At 38.2% G+C, this 27303-nt stretch overlaps 1 protein-coding gene across 1 annotated transcript in view; it reads left to right on the forward strand.

The window, feature by feature from the left end:
- IMPG1 (interphotoreceptor matrix proteoglycan 1) overlaps window positions 1-27303 on the forward strand; it is a 318324-nt gene that overhangs the window by 162811 nt on the left and 128210 nt on the right. Inside the window, exons 3-6 of the mRNA XM_036768304.1 lie at window positions 6255-6488; window positions 17738-17904; window positions 18188-18216; window positions 26613-26683. Of these exons, the coding sequence (XP_036624199.1) occupies window positions 6255-6488; window positions 17738-17904; window positions 18188-18216; window positions 26613-26683 (501 nt within the window). The remainder of the gene's footprint in view (window positions 1-6254; window positions 6489-17737; window positions 17905-18187; window positions 18217-26612; window positions 26684-27303) is intronic.

Raw genomic sequence — 27303 nt, forward strand, 5'->3', positions numbered from 1 at the left:
CTCTTTGGTGAAAATTTTTCAGGTGTGTAATTGAGAATTTCTGCTAATGTAGGAGGAGGACAGGGATCTAATGAATCACAAACAGGCAGAGAGTTTGCATAAAGACTGTTTGGCACTTAACTCTTTTTCAGTTTAGGCCAGGAAAATGTAAGCAGGATTGAATTACTCCTTTCAAAGTGGGCTGATCATTAATCACTGGTCCAGAAATGTTATCAGCTTTTCCTCTATGGTCCACTGTTCTTTAAATGAAGAATTTCTATCATAGCAGTCTGTGACTTTTGTCTCTGCTTTGATTCCATAATTGGTTCATCAGATATTGAGACCTTTTCCTTTTAGTAATCACCCAGTGGAGAAGCCTCCAAGGTAGTGATTAGGAGGCAGGCGTTGGCATCTAGAACACCTGGGTCCAAGCCTGACGGATATATATTAGCTGTGTGAACACAAACAATCCACTTCACTCTCAATATCTCAAGGCATCTCTCTCTTTTTTTAAGTTTTATTGATGTGTTTTGTTTTTGCATTACATTTACAGATTACTCTCACTTCAAGAGAAGTCTTTCATAGCTAAATAAAACAGTTAAGTAAAACTGTTAACATGATGACGTCATCTGAAAAGTACATGCAACATTTCACATCTGTAGCAACCCTCCCACCTCTCTATTTTTTAAAGTAATAGAAACCTTTTTTCTCTCCCTCCAACCCTCTACCCCACTTTAAAAAAACAAAAACAAATTTCTTGTAATGAATTTAATAAGAAAAACAAATTCATTCAGTAGTGAGAGGGAGAAAGGGAGAGGGAAAAGGAGGGGAGAGAGGGGTAGACAGAGAGAGAGAGAGAGAAAGAGAGAGAGAGAAATTGTTTCATCCTGTGCCCTAATTCTGTCACATGTCAGTAATGGGCAGCCCTCTGGAATCAAGGATGGTCACTGAATTGATCATAGCTCATTGCTACTAAGTTTGTTTTTATAGTGTTGTCATTGTATAAATTGTTCTCATGGTTCTGCTCATTTCATTCTATACCAGTTCAAACAAATCTTTCCATACCTTTTTGAGACATCTATTTCCTCATTTCTTATAGTACAATAGTACTCCAGAAGATTCACATACCACAACTTAGTCATTTCTCAGTTGTTGGACACATCCTCTTAGTTTCCAGCATTTCTCTAAGTAAGAATGGCCAATACGTAGGAGTGGAGGGAGTTTCCATACCAGAAGGTTCTGATTCAACCTAAGCATAACAAATACATCTATCCATCTGATATGTGTGAGTATGAAACCAATGGACCATATAAACATATGTAGGTATACATATATGTATGTGTGTGAAACCAATGGACCTTATAGACGTGTATATGTATATATATACACACATATATATAAATGGAAAAGGCTATATATGTGTATATGAAACCAATGGACCACACACATGTATGTTTGTATGTATGTATGTGCACTCCAATGGGCCATGCACACATATGTATGTATATATGCCCATATATGTAAACATGTATATTAAACCAATAGATCATATACATATATGTATACCTATTAATGTGTGTATGTGTAAGAGTATGAGAGAGTCCAAAATAGAACAGGTAAAGCCATTTCCACAAACTGTGTACATCTTCCTAACCTATAAGAGTCCATTCTCCTGCCTCTCAGTGGTCAATCATCTTCTACAAACTTGCCAGTCATGCCAACCAATCAGGAGCTGCTGTGTAATTTCAGCAAATCACATGTCCCTCAGCAAGAGTCCAGAGCCCATGTACAGAAAGTCACTATTTGTCCTAATCACCCTTGTTACGTATATATATACATATATATGTGTGTGTGTGTGTGTGTGTGTGTGTGTGTGTAAAAACACACACATACACATACATTATACATATATACCTATATATTCAAAAAAATTTATTAAAATGTATATTATGTGCACTATGATAACACTAGGGATAAAAAGACAAATAAATCCCTGCCTGAAAAGGCTTGTTGGTGAATTTATATATATGTATATGAATATAGAAAATTAAATACAATGTAAATTCAAAGTAATTTCCAGGGAAAAGGCATTAATCACTTGAGGGGAGAAGAGGGGAAACCAGGAAAGACTTCCTGTAGCAAGTAGCAGTCGTACTGAGCTTTGATACATAATTCTAAAATTTTCAAAATCCTTTATGTATAAAACATTTCATTTGAGCCTCACCAACAGACCCAGATTTCAAAAAATTAAATCACAGAATGTTAAAATGTGAGAGCTAGACAGGTCCTTAGAGGTCATCTACTCCAGTCATTTTATAGACTGGGAAACTGAAACCCAGAGCAGAAGAATAATGTGCCCAGTCACACAGCTAGTTAGAAGGTAGAACTGCTAGAACTCAGTTTTCCTATGTTTAATTCTAAGTGTTCTTTCCACTGCAACTGTAAGTTTTCAAGAATGGTCTTTTCCATTTCAACCCTCTTTTTCTTTCTACAGTGAACTTCCATCCCAAGATCTGGCCTAAGTATCATTTCCTTGTTTCTCTGGTATTGGCCAAAAAATACTATTCAAAGCACTAGGACAGGATATAAATGAGACTAATTCTATAAGGTCCCTGGCCAAAGGTTCTCATTCTAATTTACTCTGGTCAATATTTTTAATTTTTTAAAAAAAATTATTAAACACACTTTCACTTTCTCTTCTCCTTTACAAACCTGCTCTGCTTCCAAAAACAGTTGACTGCAGCCAATTCATCATCATATCAGCTATGTTCACATTTTGTCAGCTACTTAGAGAAATATCTTCTGCCTTAAACATTTTTTTCCAATTATCTATTAAATTTGGTCCCTTTTTTCAAAGCAGATCTTTCAAATCTCAGATCATTCTCATCAAACTTCTCCCCACTCCCTCTGAATGCCTTGTGATATAAAAATATCAATATCACAAAAATGCATCCAAAGAGCCTTTTCAGAGCTCAGTCTAATATCAACATTATAATTTATGCAGCCATGACAAGCAATATCTAATATGTAGTAATTGCTTTTCCCAAGGGCTTCTTCATTAACACCAACAAAACACTTTTCACCTCATTGAAACCTCTAACATTCCAAGTTCAAATTCTGTAAACTTTGGTGTTTTGCATGAGGAGGAAAAAAAATGGACTTAATTGGCAGGAGCACTGACACCAAGTTTTACTCTTCCCTAATTGACTTGAGCTACCTAGCAATATTTAGATTTTTCTACCTGATATTTAAGGCCCTCCACATGTGTCACCATTCTGCCTTTCCAGCCTTATTTCATATTACGCTCTCCCACCACAACACTATGGTCCAGTGAATTTGGACTACTCTAAGTGAGACCTGCAATTTCCCACCATGACTTTGTTCACACAGTCCCCTTTGCCTGGACTGTCCTTCCCTCTCTTTGCCTATTGAATTTCTGGTTTGGGGGGGGGGCAGGGCAATTGGGGTTAAGTGACTTGCCCAAGGTGACACAGCTAGTACTTGTGTCAAGTGTCTGAGGCCGCATTTGAACTCAGGTCTTCCTGACTCCAGGGCTGGTGCTCTACTCACTGTGCCACCTAGCTGCCCCTGCCTGTTGGATTTCTATCCATCCTTTAAAGGCCAACTCAAAGGCCACCTCCTCCACAAAGTCTTCCCTAACTCCCATTGGGAACAACATTCCTATTCAGAATTTGCATGATACATTTTTTTTGCAACTCCCATGCTTTTAACCTATATATGTGTGTATTAAAGTGATCCTTAATCCTATCTAATTCTTCTCCTGGACTGGGTTTTTTGAGAGGAGGAACCATGTTTAATCTAAATTTTGCATCTCCTCTAGCACTTAGCACTGTGCTCTGCCTAGAGTAGGTGCTTAATAAATGTTTGTTGCATTATATCATTGGTGGTTCTCTTCACTGGTTTTTCTTATTTATTTATTTACTTTATTCTGAACTTAAGAAATAAAACAAGCATTTCCATAACATAGTAGAATAGAGGAAAAAAATTGATTGCACATGAAACTGTAAATCTATTATGTACAACTTGCTATTCCTTTTAAATATATAGTAAAGTTATCAAGTAACTTTCTTTTTTCTTTTTTTCCCTTTTTTTCCCCTGCCTGTCTCTAATAGCTACCCTAGAGATGGCTACCATTACATACAAATATGTGTGTATACATATATATGTGCATGTATACACATATATGTAAAACCATTATATGCATACTTCTATTTATCAGTTCTTTTTCTGGATGCAGATAATATCTTCCTTCACTGGTTTTTCATAACACTACCTTCTCCTGGTTAGCTCACTCCTCAGCCTCAGCTATATCATCCCACATAAGCTATCCCCCATACATAAGTGTAACCCAGAGCCCTATCCCAGACCCTTTTATTTCTATACTCTCCTTTTTATGGCCTCAGTAGCTCCTGAGAGTTCAAGTATCTTCTCCACATAGATGACTCCCCAATCTACAAATCCAACCTTCAAATCTCTCCTGAATTCCAGGCTCATATAACACCAATCAACTGCCAAATCTTTTCCATTCTATTTCCAGGACATCTCTTCTTCATCCATCCCCTTTTCTCTATTCACTTCACTTAGTCATCACCCTAGTTCACCTCTCATCTGGTCTATTGCAATGGCCCTGATTCTAACCACCCCCCCAAACCATTTTCCACACAGTAGCCAAATCAATATTTATAAAGATTAAGTCTATGTCACTGACTTATTGAAGAAGCTTCAGTGGATTTCTATTGCCTCTAGGATAAGTTATAAATTTCTATTTTCTCATTTAAAGTCCTTTGCAATCTGGATACATCCTCCTTTTTCCAGGAAGATTTCATATTACTTCTCATCACACATTTGACATGGCAGTCCAACTGGCTAGCTTGCCTCTCCCTATATGTGACATTCCATATCCCACCTCCGAATCTTTACTGAGGAAATCCCTCATGCCTGTAAGGTCTATATTCTCTCTCTTTCATCTGAGCATGGGTTTTTCACCAAGGAACTACTAATGAATGCCTCAAGGCAGTAAAATTTGGCAGTTATGTATGTTATCTATAGCTTTCTGACCATGGTTCACAGACTAAATTTCCTGAGTGTGAGCTTTGTTAGCTGAAGAGGATAATAGTAGCTGGGGCATAAATAGAATCCCTTTCACTGAAAACCAATCTGGAGTTATCTATGTCCTCCAAAAAAAGTGCCAAGTTGAATTTCCAAGCTATCCAGGGGAGATGCCTTTCAGATGCCTCCCAGAAAAGGCTCAAACACATTGATCAGGGATGTTTACACGACTTACTTAATTCACAGAATGGAAACCTGGCTTGAACCTAGGTTCTTTGACTCCAAATCCAGAGCTCCAAGTGACTGGTGGTATTATACTCTTCACTGAGAAATATATTATTGTTTGACAAGGTCATCAAATGGTTATTAACTTTTACTAAATGTCAAGGCAGCCCCATTCATATAGACACAAAATTATCATCATTATTACTTAACATTTGCATTGTACTTTACAGTGGCAGCGTGGTGCACTAGATAGATGGCCAGCCTTGGAATCAAGAAAATCTAGTTTCAAGACCTGCTTGTGACATATAATAGCAGTGAGACTCAGTACTCTAAGTAACTTTCAACAATTTACGTGGGTAGAGTTAGAGGAAGCTTCCACACAGGGAGCTCCTGAAGTTGATCAAGGAGCTCACCAAATGGATCAAGGATATACCCCTGATCAACTTCCCTTAAACTTACTACCTATGTGACCTTGGACAAGTAATTTAGTCTCTCTGGACCTCACTTGTTGAACAAGTTGTCCCTTCCATTTCTAAATCTATAATTCTAAGAAATATTAAAGTCAATCCCTTCAAAATAACTACATTTAGGTACTGACAAATCTTAGAACACATTCAATCTGATTCAACTCCATGCAATTCAATTTATTTTAATAAATACACAATAATATTTGTAAAGTACAATGTCAGATATTGCTTTGTATCAGAAATCCCAACACCAATAAAATCACAGAGATGGCCTTTCCCCACTACCCCCAAAATAACATTTATCCATTTACAAAGTACTTTCATATATAATACTCGATTTAAATCGTATCAGCCCTACAATTTAGGAAAAAGATCATTATGTCCATTTTACTTAGGAGACAAAGTGACTTACCAAAGGTTCTACAGCTTGTAAATAGCAATGATGCCTAGATGACGTACCTGTGTCATGTACAGTTACGTACTCACCAGGATATCTATTTTCTGTTCTTTCAGAACTTCTCATTAAAGGAAACCATGTCAAATCCAAGTACATGGAAGATGCCTCCAGCTTTGACAATACAGGAAGAACAACGAAGGTGTCCAGAGTGTCAACCATCAGGAGGATATTTGATTTGGCAAAGCACCGGTCCAAAAGATCTATATCCTTCCCAACAGGGATTAAAATCTGTCCACAAGAGTCAATGAAACAAATCTTGGCCAATCTCCAGGCTTATTACAGGCTAAGAGGTGAGAACACAAATGATCCGTGCAAAGTCTCTACTGGCTTTCCATTCCCTTTCATTAAACTCAGCTGTGAATTTATCAGCCATCTTTAATCTTAGTTTAAGGTTTTGGAGCTGTATTCTTTACTCTATATCATTTATTCTTTGACCTTTACTAAGCGTCTAAATACCTGAGCAGTAACTTAAACCAGGTACTCCCATTCAATTAAAAAACCTAGCAAGCTTTTTTTTCAATGGCAGCTAAGCCATGTAGTAGATAGAGAGCTGGTCTGGGAGTTGGGGAGACCTTAGTTCAAATATTGCCTCAGACATTTACCAGCTGTGTAACCCTGGGCAAATCGCTTAACTGCCCTGTGCCTCAGTTTTCTCCTTTGTAAAATTGGAATGATACTAGCACTTGACTTCCAGGGTTGTTGTGAGGACAAAATGAGAAAATAGTCATAGATCACTTTGCAAACCTTAAATCACTCTATAAATGCTAATTACTGGTGTTGTTGTTATTAATGATCATTTATTTAATTGTTTTACTCTGTTACGGAAATCCTCCTACAAAGTGGGGATAATCTGCAAATACAAAATCAAAACACATCAATAAAACTTTAAACAAAAAAATTGTAGAGGTAGAAAGGGCTGTATATTTTAAAATAAGAGCTTATGCAGCAAAAATACATTAGGTCATTTAACAGACAACAAAAATTGCCTTGCCATTTGTAGATTTTTTTTATTTTTGTTATTATTTAAGCAAAAAGTAGAATTTTTTTATTTTGTTCTCATAAAATGAGAAGCACAAGATGTTTGCTGGACTGAGGGACTAAGCAGGCTGATTAAGTCTCAGTTTCCAAAAACAAAAAGCAACATTATTATACAAGTGTTCACCTGACTCCTAATACTGTTTGATAGCATGGCAGATCCAGCAAAAACTACTGAATTTTGGAGATCTGGAGGAACATCTGTGAGCACAGAGGTGTCCCAAATTATCAGCGGTGAGCAAGTGATGATGCAGAGGTGTTAACAGAATTTACTAGACAATTACCATTGTTTCCAGGGGAGTTATAGGACAGTTATTGCCTGCAAGAGGCATACAACAAGGACCAATGTCGTATAATGCACTAAGAAATAATTATGAAATTAAATCACACTGTTATGAATGCCTTGGCTGATTTCCAATAAGGCAAAGGTGTCTTATTTTGCCTAGGCTCCAAACCTGTATCATCTTGCAAGTTGGAGGTAAAATGGCTCTCCAATCTCATCCTCAGACATTTCTTCCCATTATAAAATGGACACTGTCATCCTACCTTATTTCAAGGCTATGATTTTGAAACATCTGGTGTAGGCTCCATCAGCATATGGCAGAGGGTGTTGATTGAGACACAGTTGTAAACCAAGGTAGAGAAATTTCAGAGCACTTGCCCCTTGCCATGTTTCAGAACATCTGATTCTATGGTACTATGAAGAAGTGAATTAATCTAGGGGATTCGTGTTGGGTTTTGGAGACACAATTAATTAGCAAAGTCACATAAAAAAGTGAAAGCCTTGCAGCACTCACATGTTTCATTTCATTGAGAGATGAATATTTCATATGTTTACTCTCCTAGTGGGAAAAAATTCCAACTCTAAGCACTTACAAATGCCAAGCAATTTAGAAGGGCCCCAGCAATTGAGAATTAAGTGAGTGATACTAGCTAGGGCCATGAACTCTGGATCCCTTGTTTTCACAAATATAATTGTAGCTGATAATAACTCAGGAGAATTTCCACATGTGTCCATCTGAATCACTCAAGACACTCTATTGTGAACTTTCTATGCCCTTATACATCTTCTAATATTTAACAAACAATCATTTATTAATCACCTCTATGAACAATGCATTGTGCTAAATGCTGGAAAGGCAAATACCAAAAAAAAAGAGGAAAAGGGGGGAAAAAACAGTCCTTGCCCTCTGGGAACTTAAATTCTAATGATCTACGATAATAATCTACCTGTCATCCCTTCTACTAAATTATGAGCTCCTTCAAGGCAGAAGCTAGGTCATTTTTCACCTTTGTATCAACTTTGTATTCAACTTTGTATAGTACCTTGAACAAAATAGGTACTTAATAAATGTTTATTGATTTCTTCTGGTGCAGAATTATGACTCCATTAGTGTAGCGAACTTCTGGCATAGAAACTCCTTCAACCTTTACAGATCAGCAATTCTTCTGTAACTTTTAGACTTAAAGAAATGCCTGCAGGCTACAGCTAGTATATATTAGAGGCAGGACTTGAACCCAGGCATTCCTGACTCCAAGCTTTGCACAGTCTTCTATGGCACACTGCCTATCTTGCTAAAGTTCAACTGAACCGGAATGAATTAGGTTTGGGCATTCTAGCTAGCCTGGGTAATAACACTTGGGCAATTCCATATTATTTTTATAGAGACATAAAATTATATAAGCTCATGGGATTATAGTTTTAGAGCTGAAAATGGTCTCGTAGGTCATCTGGTCCAATTCATCTTTCAACAGAGGAAACTGAGGCCCAGAGAGATTAAGGGACTTACCCCAAGGTTACAAAGTTAGGAAGCAAATGTTGTACATACCCAACCATCAACCAATGTTTTCAGGTGCTATGGTTTTATTTATGACAGCCACAATGGTGAAGCGAAGCAGCCCTTGTTAGGTGCTTAAGGGGAAAGCCATTACTTGCAGCTGCTGAATTTCTGCTACATAAAGTTCTCATTCTCATCTTACCCTTGATTAAGTTCACATCTTTCACTCTCTGGTTTCCCTGGGTAAAACAAACCACAGTGGAAATATTTTCCACAGCAATGATAATCCATTAAGGCTGCTCCAGGATGGAATAAGATTTGATAATCAGTATGGAGTTCCTTTGCATCTTAACAAATTTGCTCACCAAGAAATACTTTAACTACAAAGCTGTGTTTCTTTGACAGTCACTCAGTGATTGTTCTCAGATCGCCTGTCACACTATGATCTGTGCAAGTTTAAGAAGCATGTCAAGGTTGCAACTGAACCTGAGTTGGCATTGTTTGGGCTTGGGGAAAACACTTTGACAGCCCTCAGAATCAAAGGGGACATGAAGATGACTTTTAGTTACCTAATGAATAAACATAGTACACATTACTTTCCACCATTTTTTTAATTTAAATTTATTTATTTAACATATTTGGTTTTCAGCATTGATTTTCACAATAGTTTGAATTACAAATTTTCTCCCCATTTCTACCCTCCCCCCCACTCCAAGATGGCTTATATTCTGGTTGCCCTGTTCCCCAGTCAGCCCTCCCCTCTTTCATCCCCCTCCCCTCTCATCCCCTTTTCCCTTCCTTTCTTGCAGGGCAAAATAAATTTCTAAGCCCCATTGCCTGTGTATCTTATTTTTTAGTTGCATGCAAAAACTTTTTTTGTTTTTGAACATCTGATTTTAAAACTTTGAGTTCCAAATTCTCTCCCCTCTTCCCTTCCCACCCACCCTCCCTAAGAAGTTGAGCAATTCAACCTAGGCCACACATGTATCATTATGTATAACCCTTCCACAATACTCATGTTGTGAAAGGCTAACTACACTTTGCTCCTTCCCAACCCATCCCGCTTTATTGAATTTTCTCCCTTGACCCTGTCCCCTTTCCAAAGTGTTTGTTTTGATTACCTCCACCCCCATCTGCCCTCCCCTCCATCATCCCCCCCCTTTTATTTTTTTTTATCTTCCTCCCTCTTCTTTCCTGTGGGGTAAGATACCCAACTGAGTATGTATGGTATTCCCCCTCAGGCCAAATCTGATGAGAGAAAGGTTCACTCATTCCCCCCTCACCTGCCCTCTCCCCTCCTCCCACAAAACTGCTTCCTCTTGCCACCTTTATGCGAGATAATCCACCCCATTCTATCTCTCCCTATCTCCCTCTCTCAGTATGATGCTCTCTCATCCCTTAATTTCATTTTATTTCTTTTAGATATCTTCCCTTCATCTTCAACTCACCCTGTGTCTGCTCTCTCTCTTTTACATATGTATATATATATATGTATATACATGTATATATATATACACACACACACATATATAAAAACACATATATATATACACATACATACATATACACATAGATATATACATACATACACATTCACTTATATATATACATAAACATATATATATGTATATATATATATATGCATATTCCCTTCGACTACCCTAATACTGAGGTCTCATGAATCATACTTGTCATCTTTCCATGTAGGAATGTAAACAAAACAGTTCAACTTTAGTAAGTCCCTTGCAATTTCCGTTTCTTGATTACCTTTTCATGCTTCTCTTGACTCTTGTGTTTGAAAGTCAAATTTTCTATTCAGTTCTGGTCTTTTCACTGAGAAAGCTTGAAAGTTCTCTATTTTATTGAAAATCCATATTTTGCCTTGGAACATGATACTCAGTTTTGCTGGGTAGGTGATTCTAGGTTTTAATCCTAGCTCCATTGACCTCTGGAATATCGCATTCCAAGCCCTTCGATCTCTTAATGTAGAAGCTGCCAGATCTTGGGTTATTCTGATTGGGTTTCCACAATACTCAAATTGTTCCTTTCTGGCTGTTTGCAGTATCTTCTCCTTCATCTGGGAGCTCTGGAATTTGGTGACAATATTCCTAGGAGATTTCTTTTTGGGATCTATTTGAGGAGGCGATCGATGGATTCTTTCAATTTCTATTTTGCCCTGTGGCTCTAGAATATCAGGGCAGTTCTCCTTGATAATTTCTTGAAAGATGATATCTAGGCTCTTTTTTTGATCATGGCTTTCAGGTAGTCCAATAATTTTTAAATTATCTCTCCTGGATCTATTTTCCAGGTCAGTGGTTTTTCCAAGGAGATATTTCACATTGTCTTCCATTTTTTCATTCCTTTGGTTCTGTTTTATAATATCCTGATTTCTCATCAAGTCACTAGCTTCCACTTGCTCCAATTTAATTTTTAAAGTAGTATTTTCTTCAGTGGTCTTTTGGAGCTCCTTTTCCATTTGGCTAATTCTGCCTTTCAAGGCATTCTTCTCCTCATTGGCTTTTTGGAGCTCTTTTGCCATTTGAGTTAGTCTGTTTTTTAAGGTGTTGTTTTCTTCAGTGTATTTTTCAGTATTTTTTTGGGTCTCCTTTAGCAAGTCATTGACTTGTTTTTCATGGTTTTCTCACATCCTTCTCATTTCTCTTCCCAATTTTTCCTCTACTTCTCTGACTTGCTTTTCCAAATCCTTTTTTAGTTCTTCTATGGCCTGGGGCCAGTTCATGTTTTTCTTGGAGGCTTTGGTTGTAGGCTCTATGACTTTGTTGTCTTCTTTAGGCTGTATGTTTTGGTCTTCTTTGTCACCAAAGAAAGAATCCAAAGTCTGAGACTGAATCTGGGTGCGTTTTCGCTGCCTGGCCATATTCCCAACCAACTAACTTGACCCTTGAGTTTTTCAGTGGGGTATGACTGCTTGTAGACTAACGAGTTCTATGTTCCACATTTGGGGGGGAGGTGCCAGCTCTGTCAAACCCGCACTCCTCCTTCCCCAAGAACCCCCAGTCCAGACTGGGCTTAGATCTTCAGCAGGCTGTTGCACTCCTGCTCTGATCCGCCACTTAATTCCTCCCACCAGGTGGGCCTGGAGCCGGAAGTAACAACAGCTGTAGCTGCCCCACCTCCGCTGCCCCCGGGGCTGGAAGCCGAACCACGAACTCCTTCCACTCCCGCAGCTTTTCCCACTAACCTTCTCTGCAGTCTTTGGTGTTTGTGGGTCGAGGGGTCTCGTAACTGCCGCAGCTCACTGAATCAGGGCGCTAGGGCCCCCTCTTCCCGGCTTCTGGTCTGGATGGTCCACGCCGCTCAGGCTGGGCTCTGCTCCACTCCGTTCCCAGCTCCCAGCTCCCAGCTCCGTGTGGGATAGACCTCACCCAGAGACCATCCAGGCTGTCCTGGGCTGGAGCCCTTCTTCCCTCTGCTGTTCTGTGGGTTCTGCCGTTCTAGAATTGGTTCAGAGCCATTTTTTATAGGTTTTTGGAGGGACTCGGGTACAGAGCTCAATCTAGTCCCTGCTTACCAGCCGCCATCTTGGCTCCGCCCCCTTTCTACCATTTTTAATACACATTACAATGTTTAAATATTATTCCTAGAGCCAGAATTATAGCTAGCAGTAGGCAAAGAAGGCAAAGGCTGTTTTGACACCTTCTAATTCTCTACCTTTTCTCCCCTCTGCAATGCCTCCTCCCTGGCCCAAAGGGCTAATGCATCTATGCTTTATCATCTCCTGACTACCTCACTCACTTTGGGCTCTTTGTTGGATCCGTAATTTCATCCATGTAAGCATGCTCTCCGCCTGAGCAGTCTGCAATATACATCTCATTTCATGTGATATTTATCAATGTTTTTCCATTAATCTTCTTTAAAGGATAAACCCAACACACCTACCTACAAAGACCATGGTTCTCCTCTCACAGAAAATTAATCCACTTAGCTTTGTGATTCCACCCTGCTCCTGAGCTGAGTGGGTGAGTGTTTGCAAACTCACCAAACCCACTGATGTAGCAATCCTCAGACTATGTTTTATATCCCATTCAGCCATACAACCGACTAGCCACCCACCAGAACCTGAGCATCTTGACATTGGATGGCACTCCTGTACCCCTTCAATCCCCCACTGACCACTCTAAGAACAATAACCAAAGGAACTTTACCATAGCTACTGGAAAGTATGTATCAATCAACTGCCCTATGGTGCCATATACCATCCCTGTAATTCCCCAGATCAAACCTCCTTTCCATGACCACCACTGCCCCTATATATTGACTCACTATCCTATCTACCACAGTGACTTTTCAAGGCCTTCTCCCTCCTCCTCAAATCTCTTATGGCTCCCACTCCCCTCTCTCTGCTAAGAACCTTGCTTCAAATTATACTAAAAAAACATTGAGGCCATTCACAGAAAGCTTACTTTTCTCCCCTTTCCCTCAACATAATACTGAGGTGCCTTCTGCAACTATCTCCTCCTTTATACCTTTCTCATATAAAAAGATGACTCTTCTCCCAGCCAAGGTAAACCCCTTGACATGTATAAATGATCCTATTCCATCCCAACTTGTCCAACATATTGATGCTTCTATCATCCCCACTGTCAATAATCTTCAAACTCTCCCTGTCTATTGGCTTCTTCCTTGACACCTTCAAACACACCCATGGCTTCCCATCCCCTCAAAATACCCTCACCTGATCCATCCATCCCTACTATTGTCCTATATCTCTTTCCCTTTCATCACTAAAATCCTGGAGAAGGCCCTTTACAATCAATATCTCCACTCCATTTCCTCTCACTCTCTTAATTCTCTGCAGTATGACTTCCAACCTCATCATAAAACTAAAACCACTTTCTCCAAAGTTACCAATAAACTCTTAATTCACAAATCCAATAACCTTTGCTCAGTCCTCATCCTTCTTGACCACTCTGTAGCCTTTGACATTCTCAGTAACCCTATTTGCCTTGATATTTTCTTCTCTCTAGGTTCTTGTGACACTGCTTTCTCCCGGTTCTCCTCCTACTTATATGACCATTCCTCGATTTTCTTTCATGGATCTTCATCCAGGTTATTTCCCCTAAATATGGGCATTCTCCAAGGTGTTGTCTTTGGCCTTCTTTTCCTCTTATACTATTTTACTTGCCAATCATAACAGCTCTTATTGGTTCTCAACTTATTCATCCCTAACCTCTCTCTTATCACCAATCAATCACATCTCCAGCTCTCTGTTGGACATCCCAATCTAAATGGCTCATAGACATCTTAAACCCACCATATCCAAAACAGAACTCATTATCTTTTCCCCAAAACCCATCCTTTTTCCTAACTTCCTTTTTACTGTCAATGTACCACCATCTCACCAGTCACCCAGGTTTACAACCTAGGTATCATCTTTGACTCCTCATTTTCTCTCATCCCCCATATCTAGTCAATTGGCAAGTTCTGTAAATTCTACTTTTGTAGCATTCCTTCTATATGCCTCCTTCTCTCATCACCCCATGTCTGCCCTATCATAGTAGCTTTCTGGTTGGTTTCCCTTACTCAAGTCTTTCCCCATTCCAGTCCATCCTCCATTCAACTGTCAAACTGTATGTAACCCTGTTACTCAATAAATTCCAGTTGTTCCCTATTACCTCTAGGGTCAAATATAAAATCCTCTGTTTAGCTTTTAAAGCCTTCCATAACCTGGTCCCTTCCTACCTTTTCAGTCTTCTTCTGTCTTACTCCCCTCCATATATTCTGTAACCCAGTGATCACTTGGTAGCCCAAATCAGTTAATTTTTCCCTGGCTATCCCCCTTGCCTGTAATTCTTTCTGTCTTCATCTTCACCTCACAGTTTCTTTGTCTTCAACCAGATTTGAATCTTTTGCAAGAAGACCTTCCTGATCCCACTTAATGATTGATCATACATTTCCTTTGTTGATTATCGCCAACTTAGCCTGAGGCAGCTGGTGGTTCAGTGGATAGATCACTGGACCTAGAATCAGGAAGACTTCAGTTCCAATCTAGCCTCAGATACCTACTGTCTGTGTGACCCTGGGTGATTCATTTGACCTGTTTGCCTTAGTTTCTTCAAATGTGAAATGGAAATAAGAATAACACCTACCCCAGAAGGTTGTGAAGATCAAATGAGATAATATATGTAAGAATGCTTAGTTCAGTGCCTGACACATGGCCGGTACTATATAAAAGCTTATTTATTCCCTTCCCTTTCCCTTATAGATCTTGTTTGTATGTAGTTGCTTGCAGGTTGACTATGCCATTGGACTGTGAGTTTCCTTGAGAGCAGAGGGTGGTTTTAACTTGCCACCTGGTCTAAATGAGAGGCAACACTGACATGCTCAAATTTACAACAGGTTGAAAGTAGCAGAGCAAGAATTTGACTCTAAATACAGGGTTCTTTCTATCCTCCCAAACTTGTTTCCCATTTAACTGAAATCAAAGCCCTGCATTTAATGAGGTGATGCTTTTGTAGTGGGATCTCCATATTAGCCATTCAATGACATTGTAGTGTAGTAGGAAGAGCTCTTGGATTTGGAGTAAGAAACCAAGGCTTGATTCCTGCCTCTGCCACTTACTAGCTGTATGACCTTAGACAATTCACTTAACTTCTCTGGCCTCAGTTTCTTTAACTGCAAAAATGAAGGGGTTGGACTAGATGAGTTTGAAGATCCCTTCCATCTCTAACTCTGCTTCTTTGAAGGAAAGGTAACTTCGAGAAATGGGACATCCCTAGTCTATTGAAACCATGCCCAGTAGGTAAAAGTAGGTGGTCTTGGTTAAAATATTGGAAAAGTTTTTAGTTTCAGGAACTCAAAGTGTCTAGAGCTCTCTAGATAGAAGGCCATCTGGTAAAGAAAGAGCCATAATAGGGAGCAAGTATATGAGCTAAATGAATATGGCAATAGGCCATCTGTATTCTGCTCCTAATAACATGGATGCTTTTTATCAAGGCTATCCTTAAGAGTCATCAAAGTAAGGCTACATAGAGTGGATTCAGGGCTGCTTCTAAGGCCCCCTTCTCCTTCACCACCATGTCTCCAAAAGTTTCCCTGGTATACCCGATGAAATATGAATCCCAGCATAGCAGCTTCATTCTTTCAGCCTGAGACTATTAAGAAAGAAACCCCACAGTAACACAACAGTGTCCAGTTAATAGAATCATTATTTTAGAGTTATAAGGGAAAATCAAGGTTGTCCAACCAATTTCCCCATTTTACAAATGAGGCCCAGAAAGGTTTTGTAACTTGCCCAACATCACATAGCGATAATATTCTGTGTGTGTACCTTAGATCTTTTGTTAAAACAAGAAGAGGTACCAAATGCAGATCCCAGGAATATGTGCCAGCTAGGTGGCCCAGTGGATAGAGCACTGGGTCCAGAGTCAGGAAGACCTGATTTTAATCTGGCATCAGACACTGGGCAAGTCATTTAACCCTATTTGCCTCAGTTTCTTCATCTGCAAAATGAGCTGGAGAAGGAAATAACAGACCACTTCAAAATCTTTCCCAAGAAAACCTTTGGGGGTTTTTTCTTTGGGGGTCACAAAGAGTAGGACGTGATTTAAAAATTACTTGATAACAACAAAAGACCCCAGGAATAGCTGTGGGGCCCATAAAATATAAAGAACTCTGGGGAGGGTCTCCACCTAGAGCTGAGGCATCTCAAAATGCCCAGGTATGGTTATGGTCCGGGCATAAGGGTCCTGAACTACTGGGATTGAAGACAGAGTGTCACTAAAGAAGAAAAAAGGCAGAAGTGCAGGCAACAAAGACAATAATCACCTACTTGCCAACCTTGATCAGGGCCTGGTTACAGGTTTGGGTATTTTCTGCCAGATTGGGAGGGAAGAGAGCGGTAGTTCCTTGAAGACAATACAAATTCACAGAATAATAGATCTATGAGTATAAGGAACCTCTGAAGTCATCTAATCCAGAGATACCAAACACAAGACTCCTGAATGACACTAACATGTATAAAAATATTTAACGAAATAAATAGAAACACAATAGAATATAGATAGTTAATATGTGGCTTTTTAAGTCAACAGGCAGCATGTGGGATCCTTATATATGGATTAATAGCCCTTATTCCTATCTGAGTTTTACATTTCTGACCCAATCCAAACCTTTCACTTTACAAATGAGGAAACTGAAACCAGGTCAGTTAAGTGAATTGTCCAAAGTCACACAAGTAGTTATCAGAGGTGCGATTCAAACCTAGGTCCCCTAGACCTAAAGCCAGGGTTTTTCCTCTATACCACAGTACCTAGAAAGTGAATAGAAACAAAAAAGAAAAATTTGGGGGATCAACATACTCCTGAGAACAAAAGAGTATTCATGTAAGTAGTATGTGATACAATGGAAAGAACATAAGTTTGGGAGTAAAAGGACCGGAATTCAAATCCTGACTGCCACTTTTCTATTATATAACCTTGGAGAAACCACTTAACTTCTCTGGGCATCAGTTTCTTCATGTGTGAAAAGAAGAGGTTGGACTTCAGGGTTTCTTAAACTTTGTCCACTCATCACCCCTTCAGTGCTTCCTAAACTGTGGGTCGCTACAAGTGCTACATGACCTCTAAAGCCCTTTCCAGATCTAATCTATGAAATTATCCTATGTTACGAAACTGTGGTGTGGGTGGGTGTTGGGGATTAATTTGGAAGGAGAATTTTCCCTCATCCTCGGCCAAGTTTCCATACTTAACCGCCCTCTTTTATAGTCTGTCAGGAAGCTGTGTGGGAAGCCTATCGAATCTTCCTGGACCGCATCCCTGACACGAGTGAGTATCAGAATTGGGTCAGCGCCTGCCAGAAGGAGACTTACTGCATTTTTGACATTGGAGAAACTTTCATCAATTCTCAGGAGCTCCAGGAACTTCTCCAGCAGGTGAGAAGAGAAAAGCCCTCTTTTTTTTTCAAGCCTGCCTGAAAAGAACTGCTTCCCAGATCCTCCCCTGTCCCTACCTCTTTTAAGATACCTTACCTGGCTAAACAATAACAGCAACAGGACAGGCTTGGTGAGAAACAACATAGATCTTTGTTCTGTGCAGAATGATGGCTTGGAGGTGGGGCTTTGGAGGGTAATAGCCAAGTGGACCACAGAGATAAAAAGGAATTCTGCTGTTGGGTTGTCCTTATCTCCTAGTAAAATAACTATCTTTTTTTTCCAGCGATTAAAGCATCAACGTTTCCCTGAGAGGTGAGTAGCCCAAATGATAACTCACTTATATAGAATCATAGAGTTTATAGCTAGAAAGAACCCTGGATGTCATCATGGCCAAGGATGCTTAACCATGTTTGGCTATCTGATGAAGTCTGTGGCCTTTCTTGGACAATGCTTTTAAATAACTGAAGGAGAAATTAAGTTTCATTTAGCAATTTAGTAAAAACAAAGGTCTAATTTTTCCCATCAAAGTTCGTATAACCTTTGAAATCTATGGACTTTGGGTTAAGAACGCCTAATTTAATCAACACCCTCATTTTACAAATGAGAAAAATGATGCTCACAGAGGTGAAATGTAAACCAGGATTCAAACGCAGGTCAACTGATTTTAGGATCATAGATATAGAGCTGGAAGGCATCTTAGAGGTCATCAAGTCCAAACCCCTTATTTTACACAAGAATAAACTGAGGCCCAGAAAGATTTACCTGCCTAAGGTCACACAACTAACAAGGATTTGAGGTACTATTTCACCGGAAGTCTCCCTGACTCCAAAACCAGGGCCCTACGCATTCTGCCATGCTAACTTTCTACAATTTACAAGTACAGTTTTTTCTCCACTATGACACAATGACCTTCAAATAGGTGTCTGTGGCACAGGATTATAGATTTTGACCTGGGAGGAACCTTAGGAGTCATCTATTCCAGTCCCCTCATTGTAGAAACAAGAACCCTGAGAACCAAAGAGATTAAGTGACTCATCCAAAGCGACACAGTATTAAAAGAGTAAGTGGTAGGGGTGAGATTCAAATTCAAGCCCTCTGACTCCAAATCCGTTGGACTATTGGGATTTTTTTCAATGATACAATGCCACATTCTGAGGAAAATGTTAAAATGATATAAAACTGAGCTATTTATATGTTTATAAGATTTTGTTGTTGTTCAGTCCTTTTAGTCATGTTCAACTCTTCATGACCCCATTTGTGGTTTTCTTGACAAAGATACTGGAGTAGTTTGCCATTTCCTTTTCCAACTTATTTTATAAATAAGAAAACTGAGACTAACAAGGTCAGGTGACTTGCCCAAAGTCATATAGATAAATACAATTCTCAATCAATAATTAACAAATAATACAAAATAAAGTAGGTTATCAATGTTCAATTTCACAGTTTCAAGGAGAAGTTTGGTGTCATTAATATCACTATCCAATTTCCCAAATGCAACCCAGACAACTTTTTTCAACCAACTCAATTCTGAACCTATTATCTATCTGGAGTGTCAATCAATGAATCAATACCACATGCCAATCCAATTGCAAATAATAATCTAGATAATAACAAGCTTTTCATCCACTTGGTTTTTCCTGTGTGAGTAGTTAAACTGCACTCTTGTGAGGGGCTATGAATCTCATTTAAGATGTTCTAGGATTTAAGTCAATCATAGCAATGTCATTTGCAAAGATAAGTACTGATCGTTTAGTGTAGGTCAATCAACCACCAAGTGTTTATTAAACACCTGCTATGAGCCAGATACTGCGCTGGAAAAACAAAGACAAAAATGACACAGTCTCAACTCAATGAGATTGCATCCTATCAGGAAAAATCATATATTCGCATGTAAAGACTGGGCAAAATTGACAAAGAAAAAAGAGAATTGCTAAATTCTTATCTTCTGACATCTCTGCCAGGGAGAATGACTTTTGTATGTAAAGGTGGAACAAAAATGGCTAATGAAGAATTGCTACCAATTCATATAAGGAGATAATAAAAGCATCTCTAGATGCCTTTCTTGAATTTCAGTCATCTGGCCCAGATGAATTATATCTTCAGGTACCAAAATAATTAGCATATCTAATTTCTAAATCACTTCAGTGTGTTTTTAGCAGATAATAGAGAATGGGAAAGGTTCACAAGACTAAAGAAAGGTAAATACTATCTGTTTTCACAAAAGAGAGAAGAAAATAGTCTACAAACTATAGGCCAATGAGTTTGACTTTAATTTCTGGGGAAATTCTAGAACAAATTATTAAAGAGAAAATTATTGAATATCTAGAAAGTGAGATAGTGATCAAAAAGAACTAGAATGACCTCATCAAAACAGATCATGACACCTTAACATTAATTCTCATTTTTTCTTTTTTGATAAGCTCACTAGTTAGAAGGATGCTATAGATAGTGTTTACTTAAATTTAAGCAAAAATGTTTGATAAAGTGTTCTTGTGGAAAAGATAGAGGGACGTGAGCTAAAAAAAAAAGTAAGTGCAATTAAACAGATTCAGAGCTGGCTGAGAAGACAGACTCAACAATTAGTCTTTAATAATGTGACATAGACTTGGGAGGAAGTCTCCAGTGGAGTGCCCTAGAGATCTGTACTTGGACTTTGGATTTTAATGACTTGAATAAATGCATACATAGCATGCTTACCAAATTTCAAGATAACACAACCAAAAGATAGTAAATATCATATTTGATGGTGTTTAATTCAAGATCCAAAGAGTCCTTTATGGGTTAGGACACTGGGATGAATCTAACAAGATGAAATTTAATAGAGATAAATGTAAAGGTTTATACTTGGGTCCAAAAAAAGCATAAGTGGGGTGTGACCAGACAGCACTGTACCTGAAAAAAGTTCTGAGGGAGTTGGTGGACTTCAACTTGAATGAGTCAACAGTGTGGTATAGAAGACAAAAAAAGATCTTCTCTCTTCTAAATCCTAAACTTTTGGGGCTTAGGACCCTTTTTCACTCTTAAAAATTATTGAAGACCCCAAAGATCTTTTGTTTATGTGGGTTGTATCTATCAATATTTATTGATTGCATTAGAAATTTAAAATAAGTTTTAAAAATCTTTAATTCATTTAAAATAACAAGAAACCAATTACATGTTAACACAAAAACATTTTTTATTAAAAGTAATGATATTTTCCCAAAAAATTATTGAGAAGCATAGCAATATTTTTTTACATCTCTTCCTAAATGTCTGGCTTAATAGAAGACAGATGGATTGTTTTATCAGCTTCTTCCTTCAATCAGTCATAACGTTATTTTGGCTGATGTATATGAAGAAAATTCAGTCTTGAGCAAATATAGATTTGGAAAACAGGGAATTTGAATAGGTAAATAATTTCTTAGTATTATTATGAAAACGATTTTAACTTAGTCAACACCCTCCAGAGTCCCTAGGACCACCAGGAGTCTACAGACCACACTTTGAGAAGTGCCAATCCAGAGGAAAGGAACAAAAATGTTAAAGTGTCTTGAGTTCATGCCATATATGAATGAGACAAAGGAACTTGGGATTTTTAATAAAAAATAGAGGAATTAGAAGCAAATAGTAGCTCTCCTAAAGTATGTAAGGTTTTGTCATATGGAAGAATGATTATATTTCTTCCGATTGACCTCAAGGGGAAGAACCAAGAGTAAGGAATTGAACTTGTAAAGATTCTATGTCAGCAAAAACTTCCTCACAACTAGAGCTATTCAAACATGGAATGGGCTGCCTAAAAAGATAGTGGGTTTCCTTTCAATGGAAGTATTCAAGCAACAATGGATGACCATTTATTGGTTATGTTTTAGTGAGAATTCTTTTTTGGTTATGGGTTGTGGTAGTTGGCTTCTGAGGTCCTTCTACACTCAGCTATTCTGAGGTTTCATGAGCATCTCAAAGGCTTCACCATGCTTGTTCCATTTGAACTCACCTGGACCTCTTACAACATAGTGTCAATCACTTTTGGTGAACACTCACCTGGCTTTATACTTCACTTGATATTGATGATCAAATGGGATGGGGAACCTACAGCCTCGAGGCCACATGTAACCTAGGTCCTTGGGAGTGGCATTTTGACTGAGTCCAAGCTTTACAGAACAAATCCTTTTATTCTGCGGATTTGATCTGTGAAGTTTGGATTCAGTCAAAAGGTCACACTTGAGGACCTAGAGGGCCATATGTGGCCTTGAAGCCACAGGTTCCCCACCCTTGGTCTAGAACAAAGCAATCAGCATTGTCATATCTTTCAGGAAATGAAGTATGATTTGAGCATTTGCACCTTGTTGGATGAATGTGTCATTTTGTTTTACTAAAATGAATGTTTTCTCATAGTCAACAAACAATAAGCACAGTAGGGTCTTGTCTTCTCCACATCTTTCAGTCAATTGTATGGTTTTAAAGATATGTCCCACCATTAAAAAAATCAATTGTGAAAGCTATTTCATCAAGGCTTCGAATCTGAATATGGCAGATTATTCTCATGGATATTTATTAAAAGAGGAAAAGTAAATATATCAGTCAATGAGCACTTATTACATGCCTGCTCACTGTAATGAGGGAAAGAATATGCAAACAACTCTCTAAAAACTAGATACATAACAGGATAAATTGAAGATTATCAGCAGAGGGAAGGCGCTATAATTTAGGAAGTTCAGGAAAGACTCTTTAAAGAAAGTGAGGTTATTAACTGGAACCCGAAGGAAGTCATGGAAACCAGCAGCCAGAGATGACAAGGGAAAGCAGTCAAGGCTCTTTCTGATATCTTGAGAATCAATCCCTCAAGACCCTCAAAATTTTATCACATCCAGCATGGCACTCCCCTCTATATATTTTGTCTGATCCTTGTTCTTCCCATCCTGGTTTCATCTTACTATAGTGCTTGTGTCCTCACATAGCACATACAGGAACATTCTATTGAAGGCTAAATAGAAGAGTTCCACTGTCATTGGTACAAGAAAAAAAATTATTATAGAAAGATTCTTTTGGATTTTTTTTCTGTTGTCCTTTCAGTTTCATCTTTAAAATTTATTGGGATTATCTGGCATAATTAGGTTTTCTGCCAGGCTACTGTTTGTTTTTATTTTATAACACTATATTGCTTATAACTTTCCATTATCCTATCTTAAAATTTTACAAGTTGGTTTATACTCTAAACCACTGTTGCCTTTGATTTTCCTCTCTCTATTTAGGAAATCTAGTGTTTGTTGCCTGATGCCTTTTCTACTTTCCTTTGGCATCCTCATTGAGCTGACTGATTTACATTGGTTACTCTTCCTTTGGAAATGGTGGTATTCTGTGTCAACATCTATTCCTTTGTCTTCTTCTGGTTTTCCAGCATTTTATGGTTATTTAAATAGGTCCAGATTGAGCAGTTTTAAGAGCACATCATTATATATATTATATTATATTACATATTATATCTACTCATTATATTACTTTTGATTTGGTCTTGATTTTTATCTTTGCTCTAACAAATCATAGGGCTAACTGTACAGCTGGGTACACTTTATAAACAGACAGTTCTTCATGTGGAAAAAGAAAGTTTCTAAACCACATGGTCTCATTTCCTATATTTTATAAGAAAAAAAATGATCACCATGGAAAAACTACCTATTAAGTACCCACATTGACCTAGTATTGTAGAAGCTAGTTAAACATGAACATGCTAGTTCTATACAAGTCTAATATAATAGAAAATTTGAATTCAACTTTCTATATCTAGTTAACATTGCTTAAAAGCAACAAGGAACCCAGAAGTTCCTTATGGCCTTGTCATGGATGTCTTCACAAGCCACAATCTAATCTATGAGACAAAACTTTGGGTCTCATGCAGTTTTGCTTCATCCTGAAAGTCAAGGTTCTGACTCACCAAGACATTACTATCTAAAACATGGAAAAAATGTTTCAAAAAAGAAAACTTGCAACTACAGTCCAAATAAGGTCCATTACAATCATGGACAGCCCTATTCAGAAATGTTCATATATGGCCTTATGCAGAATGATATAGGTGATGTTCTCTACCTGCTCCCAAAGTATTTGTCATTGTTCAATCATCTTGCCATTCCACCTTCCTTGCTGGTTCAAAATTCCTATCATTGGAGTAACTATGTTTTAGTTACTCTAAACGACAAAGGTAAAGATGGTCGATGCTAACATAAACAGACCACTAGACATTCCCAAAAGTCCTAATCCAGTGTCTCATTGCACCATTTAAGATAAAAGGGATTCTTAAAAACCAAGTCAGCAGAGCAAAAACTTTTGTAGGTGTTAACAACCTGGAAGGTTTTACACAGAGGTCAGCTGAAGAATTATTTTGGTCATATCAACTCATAAAAACTATCTACTAAGGCATATGTAAGGGCAAGGATCCATTGAGTAAAGCAATCAAATCACTCCACCCCATTTAAAATCTCTAGAAGCTAAGTCCTGATACATTTATCAGATGAGAACACATATTGATTATTTACTAGGCATGAACAAGACAAGTGGTGCAGTGGATAGTGTCAAGCCTGGAGTCAGGAAGACTCATGTTCCTGTGTTAAAATCTGGACACCGACACTTAGTAGCTATGTGACTCTGAGCAAGTCACTATTTGCCTCAATTTCCTCAGCTATAAAAAAATGAGCTGCAGAAGGAAGTGGCAAACCACGCCAGCATCTTTGCCAAGAAAACCCCAAATGAGATCAAATGACTGAACAACAATAAACAAGACCACTATGTCTCCTTGAATCAAATCAATGATATTTTAATTAGGTGCAACAGGAAATCTGTTCTGATTAGGTGAAGAATTTGGTGACATCCTGAAAAATTGTATAAAAAAAGAGCTAGTTCAAAACTGAGAGGCAATGTTCCAGGTGTGGGACTACAGAAGGAGTTGAGCTATCAGGAGCTAAGATAGTAAGAATCAGAAGTACAGAGGCAACCAGAAAAAGGAGAAAGAAAAATGAGGACTCAGATGTAGCAGAGAAGGGAGTGACTGAGGGCCCTAAAGGCATCTTAGATGAGAAAACTCAATTTGACATTATCATTTATACCTACCTTCTCAAGGACTGAGGGAAGTTTCAAGGAGAAAAAAGGTCTGTTCTTTCCCCAACTTTCCTCGCCCATGCCTACCAACTCTGATGCTTCTTTACTCAAACCCTTCTGGTAAACTGAATTTTGCCTCAAACACAAAGAAGCCAAGGGGTTAACTAGATATAAATGTGAACAAAAATTAAGTCAGAAATCCAAATATGCCTAAATATTAGGGATTTTTATAATTGAGAGTTTGGAGAAACTGTGATGATATTCCTAACTTTTCATTTAACATAAATTCCCTAATGCAGAAGAGGAAGGAACCACATGGAAGTGAAGGGCCATAATATTGCCTTTAGATTTAAAATAAGCTAGCTAAACCAGATGACTCCAGAAGAAAAAGTGAGGCTGGTGACTTTGAATAGGCCTGCCTCACTTAAATCCAATTCACTTGCATGTCATGGCATCACTTCTCTGATGTCACAGTTGTCTTTGAGAATGAAGGACAAACAACGACCTCTGTGAGTAAAAAAGGAGCTACCCACTGGGGACCAAACTGGAACTGGCTAGCTGGGCAACAGGGCGAGCTCTCTCTCTCTCTCTCTCTCTCTCTCTCTCTCTCTCTCTCTCTCTCTCTCCACATAGGGTACACCCTTACCTGCAGGTGCTCTGCCCAAAGGGAATGGAAATTTTAATCTCTGAAATGTTTTTCTGTCTTAAAGACCAGCCTTAACCCCAAATCACACTGGTTATCATTGACCAGCCATAGATCCCAGGCCAAGCCCTACTTGGTCATTGGTTGAGTTCTGATGGCTCAGAGGGAGTGTAAATAGCAATTGTTTCTGTTTTAACCAAAAACCCTGAGGATCTTCCCCTCCCAGATCGATTTTTTTACTAAGTAAAGAGGCCTTCTCTGCCTCATTTCTTATTAAGTCTTAATCACTGCCTGGGTACTTCCTTAGTCAAACTGAGACCTGTTAAAGACTTTAGCTTAAAAAGGCCAAGGTCTTCCATTGCATCTGGGGCCATCTTCAGTCATTCTTATCTATATCTGGCCACTGGACCCAGATGACTCTGGAGAAGAAAGTGAGGCTGGTGACTGCGCAGCCCTGCCTCACTTAAATCCAATTCATTTGCATGTCATGGCATCACCTCTCTGATGCCATGGTCCTCTTTGAAAACAAAGGACAAAGCTAGCTAAAGTAACAGTGTTACACATGGAGAGTTTAGGATAAATGTCACCTAGAGGGAGTAATCAGAATGATGAAATAATGATTCCTTAAAATATGTTACCTGGAAATCAAACAATTTATCAGCACTTAAAAAGTACTTATTACATACTAGGCACTAAGCTAGGTGCTTGGAATAAAAATACAGTAAGTTAAACACCAAATTTCTCCCATTTTATTAATGTTGGAAAATTACAACCTAAGAACAGGTGCATCAAAGATCAAATTTTCTGACTTTAAAATTTTGCTGAAGGTCAGTCATAGCTGTGCTGCTCTCTAGAGTTTGAATCAAAATATTCTTCTTTAAAATGGATGGTTTAGAATTTAAAACACAATTTAACTTAGAAGTAGGTTTTCAATCTATTCCTACTACTGCCATCCAGTGCCTATTAATTGTTATGTCTTTCATTTCTGTTTTGCTTCTAGAAAAGATGAAATTCTCACAGAGAAGGCAATAGAAAGTAAAAAGTCTGATGAAATCCCTATGCTTCCTACAGGTAAAGCTAGATTTCCTTCTTAAAACATTACATTTATAATATTTTACACTTTATAACCAAATCATCGTAAAATATGGCATTTTCAAAACAATGCTTTGTAGAAATGCATAAATAAGAAAAATCACTTTTTAGTAGCTTACAAGCCAGAAATTGAATATTTATGTTTGTATCATGTTTCAGTTTCTACATTTGAATAGAGGTTCATAAAAAAACTGTACCTTAGAATTTTTCCATATTTTAAGTCTTTATAGAATGAGCCAGCAAGCTCATCTTTTCAACCAGCTTATCTTTTTGACCAGTAACTAATGTAGGTATTATGCTGGCTCAGTGTCAATTTTGACAATATTATATTGTAGAATGCATTCTTTAAGATTTTTCCCCATGGTAGTCTTAGAAGGAAATAGCTACCTAATTATTAACAGCACTGACAGTATAAAGAATATTGACCTCTAATATCACACTTCATTCAGAGGAATAGTATTAGGAGAAGAAAAAGCTTTATGAAGATGATTCATGATGAATTTATTTCCTAATTTTGTTAAAATTAAAAATAATCATTGGAATGTAATTGAGATTCCTATCTTGAAAAGTTAAAGTCAGTACATTTAAACTTTAGTGGC

Source organism: Trichosurus vulpecula, chromosome 7 (assembly GCF_011100635.1).
Source record: "Trichosurus vulpecula isolate mTriVul1 chromosome 7, mTriVul1.pri, whole genome shotgun sequence".
In the NCBI taxonomy this organism is placed as follows: Eukaryota; Metazoa; Chordata; class Mammalia; order Diprotodontia; family Phalangeridae; genus Trichosurus; species Trichosurus vulpecula.